General features: G+C 41.9%; 1 protein-coding gene across 3 annotated transcripts in view; it reads right to left on the reverse strand.

Annotated features, from left to right (window-relative positions):
• BICC1 (BicC family RNA binding protein 1) overlaps positions 1-8,004 on the reverse strand; it is a 91,171-nt gene extending 83,167 nt beyond the window's left edge. For 2 of the 3 annotated variants that reach the window (XM_014882330.2, XM_014882329.2), the window contains exon 1: positions 7,568-8,004. In XM_014882330.2, the coding sequence (XP_014737816.2) occupies positions 7,568-8,003 (436 nt within the window). In that variant the 5' untranslated portion in view covers position 8,004. Of the gene's footprint in view, positions 1-6,426; positions 6,518-7,567 lie in introns of those variants that run through there. The other variant, XM_088168816.1, reaches the window with a different exon arrangement.
• Between the last annotated feature and the right edge of the window lie 12,876 nt (positions 8,005-20,880).

The raw sequence follows: 20,880 nt of genomic DNA on the forward strand, positions 1-20,880 counted from the left end.
GCTGAACTTCATTAAATTCCTTTGGGCCATTTCTTCAGCTTGCCAGGGTCCCTCTGAATGGCTGCCCTCCATCTTTACATTCATGATTAATTTTTCCTTGCAAGCAAGGCAAAAGCTCAGCAAACCAGTTCTTGCTACCACAAAAGCATTCCAGAAACCTCCTATATGGCTTGTGTCCTGCCAGGCTCCTGCCCCAGCAGAGAACAGAGGGGTTAAACTCCCCCATGGAGATCAACTGCAAACAGGATCCTCCCCCCGAGCTGTTTGAAGGCCTCATCTGCTGCCTCTTCCCAATCAGATGGTCTGCAGCAGCCACGTGTAAAACCACCCTGCACTCCTGCCCCTGCACTCGCAATGGCTGGTGGTGTGCTCCAAGGAAGAGCTCCCTGCAACCCTGCCTTTCCCCCACATAAAAGGGCAACACCTCCTTCTCAGCATCCCTCTCTGTGCACCCTAAAGACCCTGGAACGATAGGACTCCAGTCCCCAGAGCTATGCCATTACACCTCTCCACCCTCAGGGAAATCCCAGCCCTGCAGTTTTACTTGTCTGCTATCCATGCATTACCATCAGGTGCTTCAGACATGAGTTTCCCAGTAAAGAACAGTCCTGCAGGCACATGTCTATGGCATGCCTTCCTAATTTCTATGCCCTGGTATCTACTTCAGTAGAGCTACACAGCAGGAGAACAGCTAGGACAGAATAGTGTTGCTACATGCCCATCAACCTTTCCATAAAATCTGGCTTGCAGCAGAAAAATTTAAACAAATTATGCTACCATACAAGTGACTTATTTAGACACTAGTAATGTCTAAATAAGTTCACAGTTATGTGTTTGTTTTCAATCCCCTATCCATCACACCAATCTTTTTCTGCAGCGACATCAAGAGTTTTTCCACGCAATATCCAAAAACCGCTTTCACACATGAGAGAACTCATTGATTACTCAGATTCCTCAGACTGTATTATCTAGTGAGATAACACTCTCACTCAGTTTCATGTTAAAGTTTTATTGATGTTTAGAAGGAATGCTCCTATTTATTCCAGTAAAGAGGCTATCACTGCAGACATCTTTACATAAATCAGCTATAAAAGCCACTGAAACATGAAGAGTTCCTTTGCCTCATGCAATACACTCATACTGGTCTGAGCTGGAGACAAGAAACAAAAACAAAAGCTGAACAAAAGCTGAGGCTATGTTCAAAGAATAGTCTGAATTGCTTAAATCAAAATTATTTTAGAAACTAACACTGATTAATAGGTAGCATCTTTAAGAAGAAACCCTTAAATCAAGTGCTCGTTCCTTCAGATAGCTTATTAGGTGTGTGTATTTTCTGTAGCTGAACTCCAACTCCTGTAGTCATACTAGTTTTAAAGCTCAAAGTCACCACAGAATCTTCCCAGCAAAGGTCACTACTGTAAAAATGTTTTAAAAAGCTATTAGTTCTTCGACACATAGATTTGAAATTAATGAAAACTAGCATGTTTCATTGTTTGAGAGGCATAAAGCCAAGAGCCTGAAATGAGTACTCAAAATAGGACATATTTTCCAGTGGAGGTAAAGATTACAATATAACCAACAGGAATGTGCAAGCCAGCAATACTTAACTCGGCAGCTCATGCCAAACCATGATGGTCCGTTGTACTACTTGAACATTGAAACTTGAGAAAGTGGTATTATTACAATTGTTAATAATGGAATGCAAGAACTACAAGTCACACAAATTCATTTCATATATTTATTTTTTGTAGAAATAGACTATTCAGCACTTTGGGGATTTGAAAATCTGACAAAAAACTTGGATTCTTTTTTCCTGCTACATATAAGCTAAAAACCAAATGTAAACGCTATTAGGAAGGTTCCAATTTCCCCACAACTATGTCCTTGTATAGATTATGCTGACACATTACAAGGAACAAAATATAATAAAAACCACCAACAGAAATCTCACAATTTAACAGAAAAACCCCACATTTTCCTCCTCTAGGAAAAGCAACTGTGGTTAGGATCTACTAGAATAAAGTGTAAGATATTTCAGTACGTATCTGGTCATAGACATGACATAGTTGACAATCCCTGGAACTCCAAGAGGGACATGGGAACTATAAACAGGAGTATAAATCAACAGCACTCTGAGTATTTTTAACTTCAGCTGCAAGCAAGGGACACTAATTATTTGAACACTTAGTTTTATTGTACAGATTTCTGCCACCATCACAAACACACAAAAGGATCTAGGAGAATATCGGTAATTCCTGCTTAGCCATTTAAACATAAAACCCAAAAATAAATTTAACATGGAACTTGCCCTCCCTGCACAAACACCATCACAGGAATATTACAATTGCCTGTTAAGCAGCCAACTTGTTCAAAATTCGTATCTTCAGGGTCCAGCTTCTAATAAAACCATTGTTTGTAGCACTCAGCAGAAGCCTGGGTTTCTTGGAATATCTCTGCCTTCTTTAGCACATTCCAATAAAAGTGCTTTTCTTCCCCCCCAGCTCCCCCCAAACTTTGCCTGCCACACATATCGATTTATCATTCCCTGTAGATGAAACAAACTAGTGCAGAAGACTATGAAAAGTAAACTTTCCAACAGTTATGCATTAGGTAGGGAAAATATACTTATTTAAACACAAGTTTCACCTGATGGATCAGCAAACAAAAGCTGGTTATCAACCAGGCATCAGAAAGAGGCATTGCATAAGTACAATCAAGATCTGACAATGGTCTCAGGGTGACCTTTAGGCAAAGGAATTAACAATTGATTTACAGTAAGTTTCGCCTGAATGAAACCGTGCAAAAAAGTTATCTAAGTATTTGTGTCACCTCTGCCTAAGAAAAACAGGGCTTGTTTTAGCAGGCAAAGAGCACCAAAACAGAGAGATTAGGATGGGGGAGAGCTCACTCAACACTGCAATGGCAGGACAGAGCTTCACAAAGGCACTTCAGTGAGCTGCTTGCACTGACTGCTCATACTGAATTTGTTACAGCACTTGTGTCCTCACTGCCTGGGAAGTAATCAGTGATTCACTATTATTTTTAGTAAGAGTCTACATTACATGAACTCAGATTGACATGATTCCTATAATTCTGGCCTACTCCAGTTGACCTGTGACATAACCAATATAGCCAGAACCAAACTCACTGCTATTTCCCAAGGTGCCCACCTGGCAGCAACACAACTTGCTCTGTAAGATGAGCTCAAGAGCAAATTGGGTGCTTGTGCTGCTATGTGCTCTTCAGTTTCCTGGGCATGCAGGTCTGTGCTTTTCTTCATGTGTTTGCTTATCAATAAATAGTCAGGCATATGCTGAATTACCTCATAAGGGAAAAAAAAATCCCAACAAAACCAATAAAATCACAGAACAAAAAATCCACCACCCATAAAGTTTTAGATCCCTAATTAAAATTACCCTGAGATGTCCTCAAAATGAAAGATGATTCATAAAAAAATACAAAACAATTGTAGAAAAACAATTTTAATGAGCTCAATTCTGTTCTTTAATGAAAGAGCCATATATAATATGGGCCCATACACCATTGCTAGATTTAGATTCTTACTAAAACAGAATGGATTTGTTTTTTAGCAAACTACTATCGTGTGATAGCGCATTATAAAGTCAAAGTATTTAACCGTGGGTGCTTAAACCACCCCATATCATATAAAAAACTCTACATCTGCTAAAGAACATAACAAAGAAAAAGGTTTATTTAAAATTCAAGATTGGCATAACATTTGGTAAGCAAAAATAAGACACACCACACAAGCAACAAAAAGGTGCTGCTTTCTTTGGCTTGGGTTTTTTTTTTTTTTTAATGGCTAACTTGTCCAAGCCTACTGATTGCTGCAACATCAGCTGATAGATCGTACTTTTTGGAAAGCTTTCCTAAGTTTACTGTTCTGCATCTTCGCAATAATAACTCAGCTCCTACAGTAACAGGCACTCAAACACACACTAAGTGAATCATCCCACAATATGAAGTCACCTGAGCATTTACCAGAATATGTGCAGAGCAGCTGTAACTAATTGGCTTACTAGGAAATACCATCTCCTGTCACTGCTGAAAAGAACAGCTGATCTGTTTAAATTATATTGGCCTCCTAGAAAAAAAAATTATTCTAGAAGTATCTGTTCACCAACAAACTGATGAAGACATGAGGTATAAGAGAGCTTACACCCCACTGTAAAGACTGAGATTTGTTTATGGGACACGATTCCAGTCATCTGTGTGCAAGTAATAAAACAGTCGTACAAAGAAGATAGACACAAGGAAAAAAACAGTTCTTATTTGCAAGGGGTTTACCACAGCTTTTGCAATATCTGATATTCCAAATAGAACCATTCAGGAAATCCCAATACAATTATTTTAAAATGGGGGGAGAAAAAACAAGGTAGCAGAAGCATCCTCAAACCTATTGAAATCTTCTGACACCTCAAGCCAGATTTGATTTCTGCTTCAGATACAACTGGTAGCAAACTGCCTGCACCTCCTCGTTTTGGAAGAGAGCTACCGAGTTCTTGCTACAGCACTTACTGCAGTTACTCTGTATATCCCAGGAAGGTGCCCCAGTCCCCTCATGAGCTGCAGAGTCTGCTCTTCCCAGGTGAGCCTTGCTGGGATCAGCCCCAGCCCTCAGGAAACTGCTCACAAACTATCAGCTGTGGGAAAGATGAAAATAACCACAGCAGCAACACATATAAAACTCAGCAATGCAAAAGGTAGCAGAAGCACGGAGTTGAACGTGGAGCTGCTGCATGTTCTTTCTCCCAGATAGTTTTTCTTACGTTTCACGATTAGTAAACAACAGATGTTGATGAGAAAAAAAAATACAAAAAAAAAAAAACAAAAAAAAAAAAAAAAACAAAAAAAAAAAAACAAAAAAAAAAAACACACCAAGGCACCCCCAAGCAAGAATGAGACATTTCCTGATAAGTTCCTTCAACAGATGCTCTTTCAAACTTGGCTTTAAAGACAACTGATCTAAGGATGATACATTTTCACTCTTCCATAATATAAGAAAGGTGTGGTGATCACTAGAAGATATTCTAAGTTTTTAAATAATTTAAAAAGTAACTTTCTCAAATGTAAACAACCTATCTAGTAAAAGCAAAAGAGGAGTCTTTAAGCATCTAATATGAACAAAAAGCTGCATTTACACCAGCCTGAATTAAAAAAAAAAAAGTGTAAAAAATGGCAAACTTTTGGAAATAAGAAATCTGCTCATCATCACTTGGATTAAAGAGATGTTTCTCTTCCACCATGCAATTCCTGCATATTTTAAGAACGTCCAGTGAAGGATTTGATATTAGAAACCATAGGGAACACAAACCTACAAATTATTTAATAGAAGTTTGTCCCTGGAGATGGTTCACACTGCTTCTTTTCCATTTCCCTTTCCTACTAGGGCATGTCATGCTTCTATTCCCAAAAGACAGGCACAAACAAAAGGTGAGGATGGTGGGAAAAGTTAAAAAATAAAATCAAGCTTGGCTTGTAATCAAGCAGTACAACTAACTCTGAACTTCTGGGTACCAGTTACAGATCTGGCTCCACGATGCTTTCCCTGACAGAGCTGCTTGGTGCTTGAGGTTCTTGTAAATCAAGAGATGAGACAAATACCTATAAAGCACAGAGAGAAAATGGAGAGGACACTGACAGAAAGTGACAATGTTTAACAAACAATTCAGTTTTCTCACTTCTTGTTTCTTCATAAGCACTTCTTCATTAACAGTAAGGCAGACAGTTCAGATTTTCCCATAAAGCCACTTATTTCCAAGTACAACATAAGCTTTCCACCATAACAAGGGTAACTATGTGATACAAACCCTCCTCAAACCATCACCTGAAGAATGTGTATTCTAGGCAGGGTATACAGCAACCTCACATCAAAAGACAGGCAGTATTCTGCTCACATTTACTCACTATGCTCTATCATTCATATACTTCATACTACTTTATTCTTCTCACAAAGATAAGAAATAAAACTTTATAAAGGAGCAAAGAAAAATCTTACATTTTGACACAGGCTACTACTGGGTCACACAACCTATATAGTATTTGTTTTCTGCTTGGGAGCTTTGTTTACCCCTTCATGCTTACTACCTCAGGCAGTAAGTAGAAGAAAGGACTGTGTGAGGGATATCAGAAATGTATTTGGCTATTAGAGGAAAAAGTTAGGGCAACCTTCATCTTCTTACAGAACTTTTGACAAGCACATCTTTATAAATAGTTGTAGCTGCTCTGTTTCTCCAAATTCCTTTCTCTTTACTGCATTACATTATGAGATTTTTCTACTAGCACTGAAGTATTAACTGATTAAAGATTAACTCACCCCCAGGAGAGAGCATCTCAATTTTAAAAATTCCAATCATTGTAGTCAGCAAGTCAAACCGCAGTTCTGCGGTGACCAACCCAACTCACCAGCTCCTGTTCCCCTGCTTCTCTCCCTTCCACTGCTGCAAGGAGGAAGGCAGGTGCCCTGACAGGGCATGCTCATGTAGGGAGCACCTAAAGTTTCCAGTAAGTGACTGAAGTGCCTTCCTTGTGACACGCCAGGTGAAACATTTGTCAAGGATTTGTTTGTTCTGAAAACGTACACAAATATGTGGGTTACCATGCTAGTGTAACATTAAATGTTTACAAAACAGTAATTCCAAAGGAAAAAGCGCCCTCTTGAAACCACCACCGTCTCTTCTTGTTCATCCAGACATACCCTGAGATTTGACACTGTAAGGCCTGAAACCCACCTTGGTTTTCACGGGCTCCTCAGACCAGACAGCCGGGAACACCCCGGGGGAATTACCCCGCTCAGCAGCATCCTCAACTGGTTCAAACCTACTCATGTGTTCTTTAGCAACAAAGTCAGCAATTACTACTCCTGTTTTGTCAAAAGCTGCCTACGTAACTTCCACTGAGAGCAGATAATTCAAAACATACTGGCATAAAATATGTAGCCTCAAGGAAAGAAAAAAAACTTCTAGAAACCCCAGAAAGCGGAGCCAAGGGCCGAGCCAGTTCCACAGCAGCGGCGGCCGCTGTCAGCTCTGCGGAGCCGTCCCCGCTCGTCCGGCCGGGACGCCCGGCTGCAGCGGCTCCGTGCCCGCCAGCCTGTTCCTCGAAAGCCGAGAGCCCGCACCGCCCTGCCCGAGCGGGCGGGATGTCACGTTTCCACAGATGGAACTCTGCGGGACGGGGACCTTCCGTGCCGCAGCGGCGCGGGTCGAGCCCCGAGAGACGCCGGGGCCCGGCCCCAGCAGCATCTGGGCGGCCACCCGGGCTACGGGGCCGGGGCGCTCGGCTCCGCTCCGGGGGCACAAGGAGCCGCTCGCCCCGGCCCGAGAGGCCACGACAGCGCCCGGAGCCGGGTCCGGCCCGCGGGGCTCCCGCCGACCCGGGCCCGCATCCAGCGCCCAGGGAAGGGACTGACAGGACGGAGCGCCCGTTCCGGCGCGGATAGGGGAGCCAGGACAGGGCACGGCGGGGGCCGGGGCCCCCTCTCGCCCCTCCCGGCCACCGCCACCGCCCCGCGCCCCCCGGGCACCGCCGCCGCTCCCGCCCTCACCTTGGAGCATGGCCTCCAGTTTCTTCCTGTCCACCCGGAATCGCTCCTCGCCCCACTCGGGGCTGTGCAGGGGCCGCGGCGGCCCGGCCGAGTCCTCCTCGGAACCGGGCGCGGGCGAGTCAGCGCTGCGCTCGCTGTTGGAGCCCGGGTCGGAGAGCGGCTGGGGCAGGTACCCGCTCAGCGGGTCGCGCTGCGCCGCCATGGCGCTGCCCGCCGGCCGCCGCCCCGGGCCCCACTCGGCCGCCTCGCCGCGGGACGCTATCTGCCCCCACAGCCGCCCGGCCGGCGCATCCCAGACGCCGCCGCACCGAGCCCCGGCGCCGCCCGCCTCTGCCCGCGGCTCCCCGCCGAGTGAGCGCGGCCCCGGCCCGGCGGCGTCCGCGGCTCGGCGGCGCCCCCAGCCCGCCCGCAGCCCGCACAGCATCCCCACCTCCATTGGGCCTCCGCCCGCCGGGGAGGGGCCGGGGATATCCCCGGCGGGAGGGGGCAGCGCCGCGGCCCCGGAGGAGGGCGGGGAGGCACGGGGGGAGGGCAGGGGAGGAGAGGGGAGATGCCACCGCCCCCAGCGGCACTGCCCCCGCCTCCGGGCGCTGGGCCGGGGTCTCTGCCGGCTGAGGTCTGCTGCCGGCCGGGATCACCCTGCCAGACGGGATCCCGCCGCATCCGGGACTCCCGGCCCTGCGAGCGGGACAGCAGCGACCGTGCGGTGCCGGGCGACGCACAGCACAGGCGGGTGTCGGTCCTGAGTTACTCCGTGCCCAGAGCAGATCCCGAATCGCGCCGGGGTGGGCGGCAGGGACCAGTTCGCCGCGGCTTTGCCGCATGTCCTGGAATCGCTGCGTGGTGCCGTGGCTGGCACATCCCCTCCCGCCGGGGAGGGCCCTGGCTCCCCGCTCGGACGTTTCGCTGCTCGAAGCCTCGTGACGGAGAAGCCTTATATTGCACCACTAGACTGGGTTACGCATCCCTCACCTTCCAGCAGAACTGTGTTTATCCACGGCCAGGATCCCAGCTGGATGTACACCGGCGCAGTTCATACCACTTTGCAAACAGTTTGAGCCGAGAAGCACGCAGTGGTGTAGAGGGAATATCAGCATGAGCTGCCACACTGGCCTGGTGGCAGCGGTGGCATTTTGCTGTTCTCACAGCCAGACACTGCCCGGGAGGCCCAGCACTGCCCAAGTGTGACTGTCCAAATCACCTGGACAAAGTGTGAAGCACGGACACCCCGCTCTCTTTGGGTCTGTCTTGTTTCTACTGAATCAGAGAAACGCTTTCTCACAAAAAAATTTGGATACCACACACACCAACAAAAGCTTTCTGTTTCAATTAATCACTGTTTTCTGCTGTTTTCCAGTCTGCTAGATAGAGCAGGATCCAGCAGCACTGGGCCTGGAATCCCACAAGGTACCCTACACTGCAGTACTGCAGATGCCTGTCTCCTCCAGAGCTGGAGCATCCATGCTTATGGTGGCCAAACCAGGTTACTGGATGCACTCTGGATGCCAATACAAAAATTATAGCTGACGTGATGGTGAACTCACCTTGTTGATAACATCAGATTGAAGGACTGTGCTAACATTTGTGACGAGATTTGCTGATACTCCAGGTAGATGGGACCTGCACTGTGCCCAGTTTCAACATGCCCTCATTTTTACAGAGTTCCAATTTAGGCTTACTGAGACTTCACATGTTTTCCATTTAGTTCCATGACAGCATGAATTCTACAACAGCCATGATTCCAGTTGTGCATTACATGCATGGAGTGAGGCGTTCTCAGTCTCTGTGAATGGTAGCCAGCAGCTTGCAGGCAACACACTGCTCACAAGGTCCTCTGATACTTCCCATGGCCCCAGGAAATAAAGTGTCTTAAGTCAAGAACACTAGAACAAAATATGAACGTAGGTCTTTAAAACAGTGCAATCTCCCTTTCCCTTAATATTTTCGTGTAGTGTGATCTCACTACAGGTGTGTGGGCCAGTCTCAGGAAAGACTGAAAGTCTTTTCCTTCCCAGCTGAGAAGTTTGCAGTCATCAAGCACTTTTTTTTTTTTTTTTTTGGTAGATGGGAAAGTGAACATTGTCCTTATCAAAACAACTTGAAATTCAGCGAAGTGTGCCGCCTCACCTCAGACCAACACCAGCTGGAGTTGTGTGTCTTCTAGATGCCAGGACCTGTGAGTTGCACAATCCAAATATTTACAAGTTATGGGTGTTGACAGCACCCGTAACTTCTACAATCCACAACAGCTACAGGTGCTTAGCTCCTCTGAGCAAAACAATTATTTTGGTATTTTCCACTCATAAATTAGTGAGATTTACAGATTCTCAGTGTAGGAAGTCTAGGAGGTCCCTTTCCTTGTGTTTTATCCATTCCTGCAATACAGCCACCTTACAGAAATCTTATTTCTCATCAGTTGGTTGAACTCAGAAGTAATCTTTTTTTCAGCAACCATAAAAATAATATAATCAATCAAAGACCTCTTAAAAATAATTTTATCCACAGTTTAATTTTTATTCACTGAAAAGAACCCTTTCTTAATGTGCTTTTAGATTAAAAAATAAGAAGCAAACTCTTTGATTTCCTATTTAAATCCATATAAATGCTTTTAAAACACACAGTGATTAGGTATTATTATTGGTAGTTAAATTCAGCACTCAACCACTTCAATTGAATAAATGACATTTTATTTTCCTAGTATATTGCAGGGGAAGAATAAAATGCCTTTATACAGAAAACTTGAACTAAGTAGAAAAACACATTTTTAATGGTTACATAATATTACATGTGGATAAAATTGGGGGAATGGGTGGAAGTTGGCAGATGCAAGATCAAATGGCTAGAAAGAACATCAGCTGAAGTTGACTTTGGCATATATAATTTACATTGGCCATTTTTTCTGGGGCCAATAGCTTGATCAAAGACAAGAATAACAGGATCTTTCTCATTCTGGTGTACCATGTCTATTTTGCTACATTCTCTGCCTTCCTTTTTCATCCTGGTCTCTTTCCCTCACCTCACACACACACACACACACACACACACACACACACACACACACAGACACACACACATCTCCAAATCTCAGAAAAAGCATAACTGAATAGGAGAATGTTTCATTGTCACATTCAGCCTCTGTGCAGAGTCCACATTCATTGGGATGAAATAGATCCTGGAACTTAAAGGGACTTCATGAACTGGGTGATCACTGTAATAAGTCCCAGATGTTTGGGACTGCACAAAGTCCCAGACCACGAGTGGTGCAGGATCTCTCCTGGGAAGGGTGTGGGTCTGCCCTCGGCCCTGGGGATGAGAAGTGAGAGTCACCTTGCAGGGAGCACCAATGGATGTGTTCCAGTCTGCTTTGGGGCTGTTCCCAGGGCATGGAGCTGATGGCTGGGTTGTGTCTGCACTTCAGGGACCCAGGAGGTAGAAGTTAAGCATAAATGGAAGAGTAAGACAGTGTAACATACCCTTAATACAGCACAGTCTGTATTGCAGAGCTTGGCTTTATTTATTGTTCTTGACCTCAAATTTCTTTACTTCACAGAACCACAATGAAGCAAAGTGCTCTTTTCTGTAGTTCCCCGAGGTGGGTGCAAAAAGTGCCATTTGGAAAGCTGCAAAGTGAGGGTGGGGAAAGAGAAGGTGGCACACAAATTCTTTCATCATCTGTAGTATCTAGAAATGTTTTTCTAGGACGACTGTTAAATTTGGGGTTTATTATTTGGAAGAGGTTTATTGCTGGTGAAAATTAATGCTGGTGGTGTTTTGAAAGGCTTTATTGCATTCACTATTTTACAGAAGTAAGAGCCTATAATATTTTGTCTTTCATGATGTTATGCCATATTCCCCAAATGAGTCCCATTAACTTAAATGTCTCAGAATAATATAATGTGGCCTATTGTGTTCTAAAGTACTGTGCACCCACCAGCAAATAAATAAAACATCTTCCACAGCTGTTACAAAAACTTTTCCCACCCTAGAAATTCCCCAGATAAATTCTTTTTCTAACACAAAGGGCAGGGAGATTCCAAACCCTCTTTTTAGTGGTACAGAATCATGGAACCATAAAAAAGAGATTGAAGGAGGTCACAAAATGGTTATCTTATTCATCTCCTAACTACACTGAGTTAATTTCTGATAGTTATTTTTTTTATTCACTCCTGTACAATTTCTAATGATGAGGTCTTCATGGCCTGTCCAGGAAATTCCTGTGCTTCATTTACCATCAAGAAGTATTTTTTCCCTTTAATAAGTAACTTGAATTATTTTTGCTGCAACTTAAAGCTATTAGTTTTTGTCCTGTCCACCATGGACACATTGAATTAATTATTTCTTCTTTCTATCACACTTTGATACTTATGAATACTTTTATCAAGCCTTGATTAATCTTTGTTACCTTCATTAAGCTAGATGCTCCTAAGACTTTCAGCTTGTTCTCAGAGATCATATTTCTTGTTGGTCTGCAACACTCTTCCCATAGTAAGCTACATCCTTCTTGAAACACAGGCACAGAGCTGGAGGCAGTACCCCAGCTGAGGCCTGACCAGTGCTGGACAGAGCTGCATGATCCTACCACAACCTGTACTCCTGATTATTCCTTTTTATGCAGTGCTTATCCTGTCTATATGGCATTACTGGCTTGTGTTTATGAACTGTAACCCCCTGGTCCTTTTCTGAAAATACCATCATCCAGCTAATTGTTCTTTGGTGTGTTTTGGTGTTGAGTACTGTTGTTCAGCATGGTCTCCTGGTCTTGCCCCAAAAGAATTTAATCCTGTTTTTTCTTAAATATTGTGTTCCTGTTTTTTTGACATCTATTTGCACTAATGCTGTGCTTCTGCAGCTTCTACACCCCTCAGAAGCATACTTTCAGTTTTCTTATAGAATCATCAATGAAACACAAAACAGATATGGGCCCAAGATAGAATATCTGTCTATTTTGGTAAACCCTTCCATCCTAATGGTAACAACAGTCCTGTGAGGGGATGCCTATTACACATTTTTATGTCATTGACAACTTTCACTGTATTTTATGGGAATGTTACAGGAAATAGGATTTAAACTCTGCCGAAGTCCTGAGTTATGGCCACTATTTCTGCTCCCCTGTCTGCAGACATTCCTGGTTTGTTACAGTAACACATTAGCCTAGTAGGATTTATTCTTGTCATAGCTACCTTTTCTGTGTATAACTTTTATTATTAAGTTACCTATTCCAATTACCTGTTTCAATTACCTTTTTTTACTCCAGAATATTTCTGGGAGAAGAAATTAAACTGACCAGTCTAGAATTTATTGGTTCCTTTCCGGCCTTTTTTACAGATAGTTGCTATATTTGACATTTTTCAGTTTTCTGGTACCTCCCCATCACCAAAGGATTTTAAAGGGAGTCATTAATGATTGTGAGAATGAGCAAGGAAATAAATAAAGTCTTGGCGAACCTGACAGAAAACCACTGGATCTCAAAAGTCTGACTGATCACACATGAGGTGTTAACATTTGGTAACATTCAATGTGCAGAATAACTTTATATATACACTGTTATTTATTAGAGCCACACGGTTTTAAACATCTTAATCTCTGGAAGATTTTTCAACAGATGGAATATGTGAACCTTGTCTTTTCTGAAATGTTAGGAGAATTAGAAACAAATGTACAAGGCTCAGAAGTCCAGGAATTTTCGCTCTTGGAAATGGCATGGGCGCTTTCTGGCAAGAGCGAAACCTGTCTGTTTTGGCTCCCAAAAGCAAAGTCATAGTTCACATTCTGAATCTAATTGGAAAACACTAAAAAGAGAGATTTAAATATTACCAATTAGAAAAAGATAATTGATATTGGCTTATTTGTAAGGAAAGTAATTAATGAATAAGAGCATGAATTAGAATTGAATATGGCACTCTAAAAAACCAAAAAGAATGAGAGCAATAATCCTGCACTGGCAGTCTCCTTGTCATGTCAGGTTACATCCTAAATTGCTGTCAAAGGAACTGCATTACAAATCTATAAATAAGGAAAAGTTGGTTTCTAACCTAAATCCTGAACTTGATAACCACATTCTTTCCTTAATTAAGAACAAGACAGGTTCTCCTGTCTTCTTTAGAGGCCACTGGAAAAAAGCTCTCCTGGCTCAAGAAAAAGTATTCCTGTTTTGAAATTTGCCTTTTTACACTGTAATCTTCACAGTAATTTTGGGGTGTTATTTATTCTTTCTATTCTTCTCACATAAAGCGTCAAACAGGAAAACATGGTTTTATTGAAGGAGAGGGTATCTGAACTCTGATATAAGTTTACAACTGAGAAGAGTTAATACTTCGATTTAAACAAAATATACACTAAAGCCATTTTTCTCTGTGTTCCTAAACTAATGGAAATAAAATTACAGGTAGGTAAAAGCGTTTTCTGGATTCAGGTTCCAAATGGATCAGCATTCTTTACTAGGAATATTCTGGCTATTTTTGTTTGCTATTACTGGTATATGAGGTAGTATGCATTCTTCTTAGTGTCCTGCATAGCTAAAATACTGCATTTAACAATGATGCATTTCAAAAAAATCTATTCTTCTGTTTGTCTCAGCAGATAAGATTTACTCAATTATTATGGTAGTTCCTCAACTAAGAAAAAATCTCTTTTACACTGCAGAGGTTCCTTCAGTCATTCAAGGCTTTCATATTGTGTATAACGGCTGAAGTAATTAATGCACTTCCCCTTCAGTAGAAAAGGCCAATAGCTGCTGAAATTAGCCTTGGGGTATCTATCAGAAACTGAACAGAAAATGGAATTTGAGGATTTCTTGGTGTTTTTTTTTATTATTTTTTTTTTTGTTTCTTTCATACAAGTTTAATAAGTGACTTCATTACTATAAAATTGTTTGCACTTGGTGAGTCACTGTTTTGTAAGAAGCACCTAGATATATTTAGCACTTAGAACATGGTTGTTTTTATTTCTCACAACTACTCATCTTTGAACCCTAGGAAGCCCCTAGGGCCCCAGCCACACCCTTTACTCAGGGGCACAAAAGCTTCATTTAATCTTGGCCCAGAGCTCTCACTCCTGGTTTGAGCTTCCCTGGGTCTTAGCCTTGTGTTCTGTCTCTGCCTTGGTTGGCTGTTGGTTCGGAATTGAATGTGGGTGGTTCCCTGTCCTGTCTTGTTACCACAGGGGCTCCCTGGATGGTCTTTCATGTATTGATTTTTCTTGTTCCTTTTTTGTGTGTGTGTGTTTTCCTCTGCCCAAGGCCTAGGAGTACACAGAGAAGTATTTGAGCCATTAGAATGCATCAGCAGACTTCATATAATTAGGTGTAAAGACTTCTTACTATTTATTCTGTTTAAACGAAGGCGTGAAAAGATAGGATGGTGTGGCCATGTTTCTAAAGGCTTGGGAAGCAACTGCTTATCTGCAGGGGTTTTATCAGAATAGTCAGAAAATGTTGGGCTCAGACCCTCGACAATTGGAAACTTGTATGGCTTTGAAGAAGTTATGGTGACAACCAAACTTGAATGGTTTGCATTAGCAATAATATAATTATTTCAACTAAAGAGGTAAATCTATTCTAATAGAGAAATGGTTCTTGCACACAGCACAATTAAAACCAGGAGTAGAAGAGGAGCATTGGCAGTTCCTACTATCCTGAAGACCGCAGCCAAACCAGCAAAGATTTAAGGAAATGACTCACAGTACTCACAAGAAAGAAAAATATCATAGTAATGGCAAGGAAAGCTAGTTTAATGTAACCAAACTGTTCAAGTCAAGTTTACTAGCCCACAGAGGCAGAGACAGGAAGCACTGAAATGACTGAATAACATTCCTAAAACAAGTCTGTAATAGTGTTTTGTCAGGTTAGTGACTGTAAATGTCCAAGAACTCCAGTGGACATGTAGGAATACATTTTACTCTTGGATGTTTTTCACACAGATGTGTTGGAGTAAAGGACTTCGCATGTGAAACAGATAAAGATTTGATCCAGAGATCTCAGTGTAATGAATGCTCTTTGATAATGCCATGAAGGATGTGCTTCAGTTTGCCTAATAAATACCTGAGTCTCAAAATGCTAGTATGCTAATTTTTAAAGAGTTGCTGTCAAAAAACCCCCAATCCTATGCTTTGTTTAGTTTTGGGCAAACGTTTATACTGCCCTTAAAAAAAAAGGGTGCCTCTAAATGCATTTAGTAGCAAGACTAATCATGTAGGATGCTCTCTATAGGCTACAAAGAGTAAAGAAAAGCCTGAGATTCCAGAAGATTTTATGACATTTTAGAATTATATGAAAATCTTCAGCTGTAATATAGTATTTGTTTCCAAAGTTAAGCAGTTATTTTAATGGCATTTTTCTGGAATAATTGGTGTTGCCTTCAGCACACTCTCCAGTCGGCCAAGATAGCAGGCCTGCCTGATTGAGAGCCTTTCTTTTACCTTTTTCTAAAAAAGCAGTCAGCTGATGACAGGATGGAGGTAGTGAGCAGAGGATAGCACACAGTCCTGAATGAATCTTATTCAGAACATGATCACCTTAAGGATGATCAGTTACTGTAGCAGTTATACAAGGAGAGTGTTATCTTCTATGGTTTAGTCTTTCTGCAAAGCTGGGAACAGCATTGGGATTAAAGTAAATTTGCTTTTTTTAAGCATTGTTTGGAGAATTAACTGGTTGGGACTATCAGTCACAAGTCCCCATAGGTATAAGGTATAAAGGTGTCTATACAGGAGGTATGAAGTGCAAGTAACTTTGTAAATGCATTGTTATATGTACAGTTTGTCTACATTCTGTGTGAATGCCATACTGTTTAAGTCACCAGAGCAGTTTCAGGTATGCAGATGTCTTCTATAGTGATCTGAGAGGCTTGGGTGGCTTCAAGATATGTGGCTTGCTGCACTCTGTCACAAATGCCAAAGTATGGAGCAATATTGTACTTCTCTAGAAGCATATTGCATTTCTCTGTGTGGTCATAATACACAGCTCTGCATGGATGAAATGCAAAATCATCCAACAGTCTTCCTTTTTGGTCCTAGTACGTGCCCTTTAAATGGGATGAATAACTAACTTGACTTGGTTAACCCTGAGGGAAGGCCTTTCAATTATTAACTTAAATAGTTGTGGGAGTTTTGCACATTTTGCTGTAAGAATGTTTTGCATTTTATGCTGAAATGGGCCGAGTGTGTCTTATCTGAGTCTGTCGGGATATTTAAAATAAATCTTTTCAATCCAGTACAAAACCACTGGCTGAGACCATTGAACTAAATCAATCCAAACAAGTGCAGCAGGGATTTCAACTACAAGAGCAGTGCCCTTCCATACAGCCATCATGCCTGAGAAGGAGCTGCTGGAGTTAGGGAAGAGCATTGTGATTTTTGAAGAGTGATGAAAGAGCAGGGAGATGAGGGCTCTCAGTTATGAGGTGTAACCGAGAATGTTGCAGTTCAAGGGCATCTGTACAGGTGGCTGTGTTGCAAATGATGCTCCCTTAACAACTCTGTACCTTTTCTGAGCCCATTTTCTATAACAAACTGCACAATGCTGGAGTGGCAAAGGACATACAGGACTTGACGTGAGACAAGATGAAAGGTATGTGATCACTGTATATTGAAAAAACCAAAAATACTGTACAACAGGCAATCCTCCCCCAATGAATGAACAGCTACTGCAGTGATGCTGAACAGTGATGTAGAGAACCGACTTCTGAACCCCCATGCAGAGTGTAATGGTCAAGAGACACACCTGCAACATCCTGTCCCTCAGGAGGTGAGGGAGAGCAGGATTCAGATACCTAGGGATAGGCACCCTGTGATTCCACAGCATCCATGTTTGGCTAATACCACAAAAACATGGACACAACTATTCTGAAATAGCTCAAGCTGACAGATTGTGTATGCATACCTGGATATTAAGATAGTTGAATGATTGTGAACAATGTGTGAGATGATTGTTCACTGGTGCTTAAACCTGGCTTCATGTGTACAAACAAAATAACCAAAATCAATAGGCTTAATTGACTGAATTCATGTGTCTGCTTAGTTCTTGCTGGAAAGGAGTGATACTTCCAGCTATGGCATGTAAAACAGCACACTTCAGGAGGAAAGCATGAGCCCCAGCAATATGGCATGAGAAGGAGATAAAGATTTTTATTTGACTGTTATACACAAGCCTGAAAGAGACAAAACTTGACCAGTGGAACATAACATGCAGTGAGGAATAGTGTTTTGGCAGGTGGATTGTTGCATACTTAAAAGTAGGTGTTTTAATTGGGGGCATAGGCTTTTGAATACTTTTCCCACATTTTTGTAGGAAAAGGTTGTATAAGGACACTTAGGAAAACCTATTGGCTACTAATATTTATTCTGGTTTTGAGGTGGCATTGCCAGTTAGATGCCATTACTATTCTGGTGAAACTCATCTTTTTCTGTCATGGAGCTGATAAAACAATAGCTAATCATTGAAAAGCTTCCATGTGCTCACACCAGGTTAAGTTTCACAGGCAGCATTCCTGGGTAGTAGAAATGAGCTGCCATGGCCTGTGATTCCTGAGCTATGAGAAAATGTTTTCTTTGGTTTAAAGGTGGGTTAATATTGGAAATTCCTATGAACAGTGCCAGCTATTATTTGCTATGATAAGGAACAACAGTTTAATTTTAATCTCGTGTTTGGGAGAAATACATCAGTCATGTACACTCAGATAGCATGGACAGAGCAAATTTCAGAATGAGTTTTTGGTCTTTTGAGATCTTTCTACGGTAGTTATAGAAATTTAGGCAGGTCCAAAAGGTGATTTTTCACCTCTTGTTTTCTTTCTTATGATGTGTTAATTAGATCAGGGTTGCATTTTTTTTTTAATGCCTATTTTTACACTTCCAGCTCAGGTACTACTCTTAAAGGCAGTATAATAAAGGAAGGATTAGTTGAACTGGTGGTTTTTTCAGTTTCATGTAAATGAAACATGAGCCATTAGGAAAAGATTGCATTTCTAGACTCTTAAGCATGTTTTGTCCATGTAGTTCTTTAAATGTTTAGTCTGTTCTAAGTATTTGGGGATCGTTTTCCGTAGATTTTGCTTACTTTTGTTGGAATGGACCAGTTTTTCTCATGATCAGCTTGTCTGGCTGGAAATCCTGAGGAAGAGGAGGTAGTTTTCAGGCTTTGTAGGACTTTTTACTCTTCTTTCATTCAGTGTAATGATTTCTTTCAGGTTTTTCGCTCAGCCAGTGACCTGTTGGGGTTTCTCCAGCAGCCTCTACTCAGGCTTTACTCCCCCTAGTTAGCAAGCCAGAAGTCTGTACTGTAGTGAATGAAACCTGCTCTGGATTGAGCAACTCAACCCAAGAGGACCTAGGTCTGAGAAGTGCCTGCAGGGCTGTAGCTGACCAAGAGAAAAGCATCCCAGTCATTGGCTTGTCTATGGATAATTGGCACTTTGTATGTTTATTACCACCCACGCCATAAACCTTGAACAGTCGCAGTTGCTGGAAGCTAAATATAAAGGACCTAAGCAGTGACTTTCAACATGCTGAATTCAAACATAAACGCAGCATGAAATGACTGTGGACCTTTGCCTTCCTTGCAAGATGTGTGACTGAAACAAAATTAACCCAGAAATATTCTTAACTTAGTGAAGAAAATGCTGTTGTTGACCTGGATTGACACACTGACCCAGTACAGTGGGAATAATCCCTGACAGTTTATATGGCTTAAGATGATGTAATAAATTTTAGTATGAACATGAAATATTGTTTAGTGTACAAATGGGTTCCTTATGTTTTTTGCTCTTAGAGATTTTATGAGTTCTGGTCCATTGTTGTGAATATATCATTGCTTTTCCATCTTGCTGTCATTTAGAATGGCTAGAGTTTCTATAGTTCAGGCATAGTGTGAAAACACATTGTCCAGGGGTTTGGGGCTAAGGATTCCTGTGAGTAAGAACATGGCACTGGACTCAGTTGCTTAGTCAGAGGTATCAAAAATATGCATAATGTACCAGTGTCCTGGTGTTTATCCAGCTGGATGAAGATGTTATCTCAAAAAGCAATCTGCAATTAATATTTTTTTTAAATTGTCCACTATCTGGCATGTTTTTGTTTTGTTATGTAAGAAAGATGCATTTCTTTTCCTCTCAGAATGAAATAAGCTGTTGCTGGAGTTTTCTGTAGTGCTGGAAAGCAAATGTATCTCTAATAGTTTATGGTGGCTCGAAATCAGCATTGGTGGAATGCCTAAAAATTCCTGCTTCCTGTTGAAAGTACATTCAGCACACTGGGACACATTTGTCTGGATGTGATCTGTGGGTCTACTTTTTTATTTACACTAAATTTGCAGTGATTCCTGTTATTTCAAACCACATACACCCACACAGCTATGGTTGCTTGGAATCTGTCTTTGACTGGAATATATCAGGAGTAATTGGGTTGGTATGCCATCTTTTGTTGATAATTAGAAACTCTTGGATCTGACACAAGAAGTTAACAAATTCCCTGTACTTAGCCATATGCTTTAGAAGTTCTTGCAACAGCAATTTTCAGGTCATTTGTCTGGCTAGAATTTGAGAAGAAACATATGGCTACTGCTTATGTCCTGCCTTATTATTCTTAAGAGTATTATTTCATAAACAGAAAAGAGCTCATTAGCTGGTAAATTATTCATAGACCTTGCTGGAATTGTACCAGATATGCACAGGGACTCTTGAAAGGTCTTTTTGAACAGCCCACATTTGGAATTGTCTGGACAGAAATATATTTTTCTTTTCAGTAAGACAAATAAAACCTTACAAAGCCGTTCATCTCAGTTAAATCGAACTGTATGGCGATTTCGTGTTAAATACTTCTGTGATTAAAAACCACTTGCTAGTAAATCATGGCTGTAGCTGCAACTTGCATTCTGATGAACTGTGTATCACTTGTAGTAAGTAATTAAAGAGCTCATATGCGTAGCAAAGAGGACTATATTTAATTACATGGTTACTTCTGCTTGGGACTACCCCAGATCCCAGTTCCGATGGTCCTTCCTGGTAATGTTCAAATATTCTCTGGTGCCACCTAATGGTAAAATCGCCCAGTTACTCTGGAGTGAGAATAAACAATGGGCACCCACTACATTTATTGCTGCACTTAGGCCCATTGGCATCAGTGTTGTGGCCTGAATATGCATGTAATAAAAAAAAGGCTCCTGACCCTAATTGCTTCCAGTCAAAACATTTCATTGCTAAAGGAAAAACTACAGTAAACTCTATAGTACTTCCTTTAACTGTTTTAACTGAACTGTTTTTTTAAAAGGTTTGGACACAAGCCTGAACCAAACCAACTAGAACTTAAATCAAAGCTGCATT

Source organism: Sturnus vulgaris, chromosome 8 (genome assembly GCF_052056855.1).
Source record: "Sturnus vulgaris isolate bStuVul1 chromosome 8, bStuVul1.hap1, whole genome shotgun sequence".
Lineage (NCBI taxonomy): Eukaryota > Metazoa > Chordata > Aves > Passeriformes > Sturnidae > Sturnus > Sturnus vulgaris.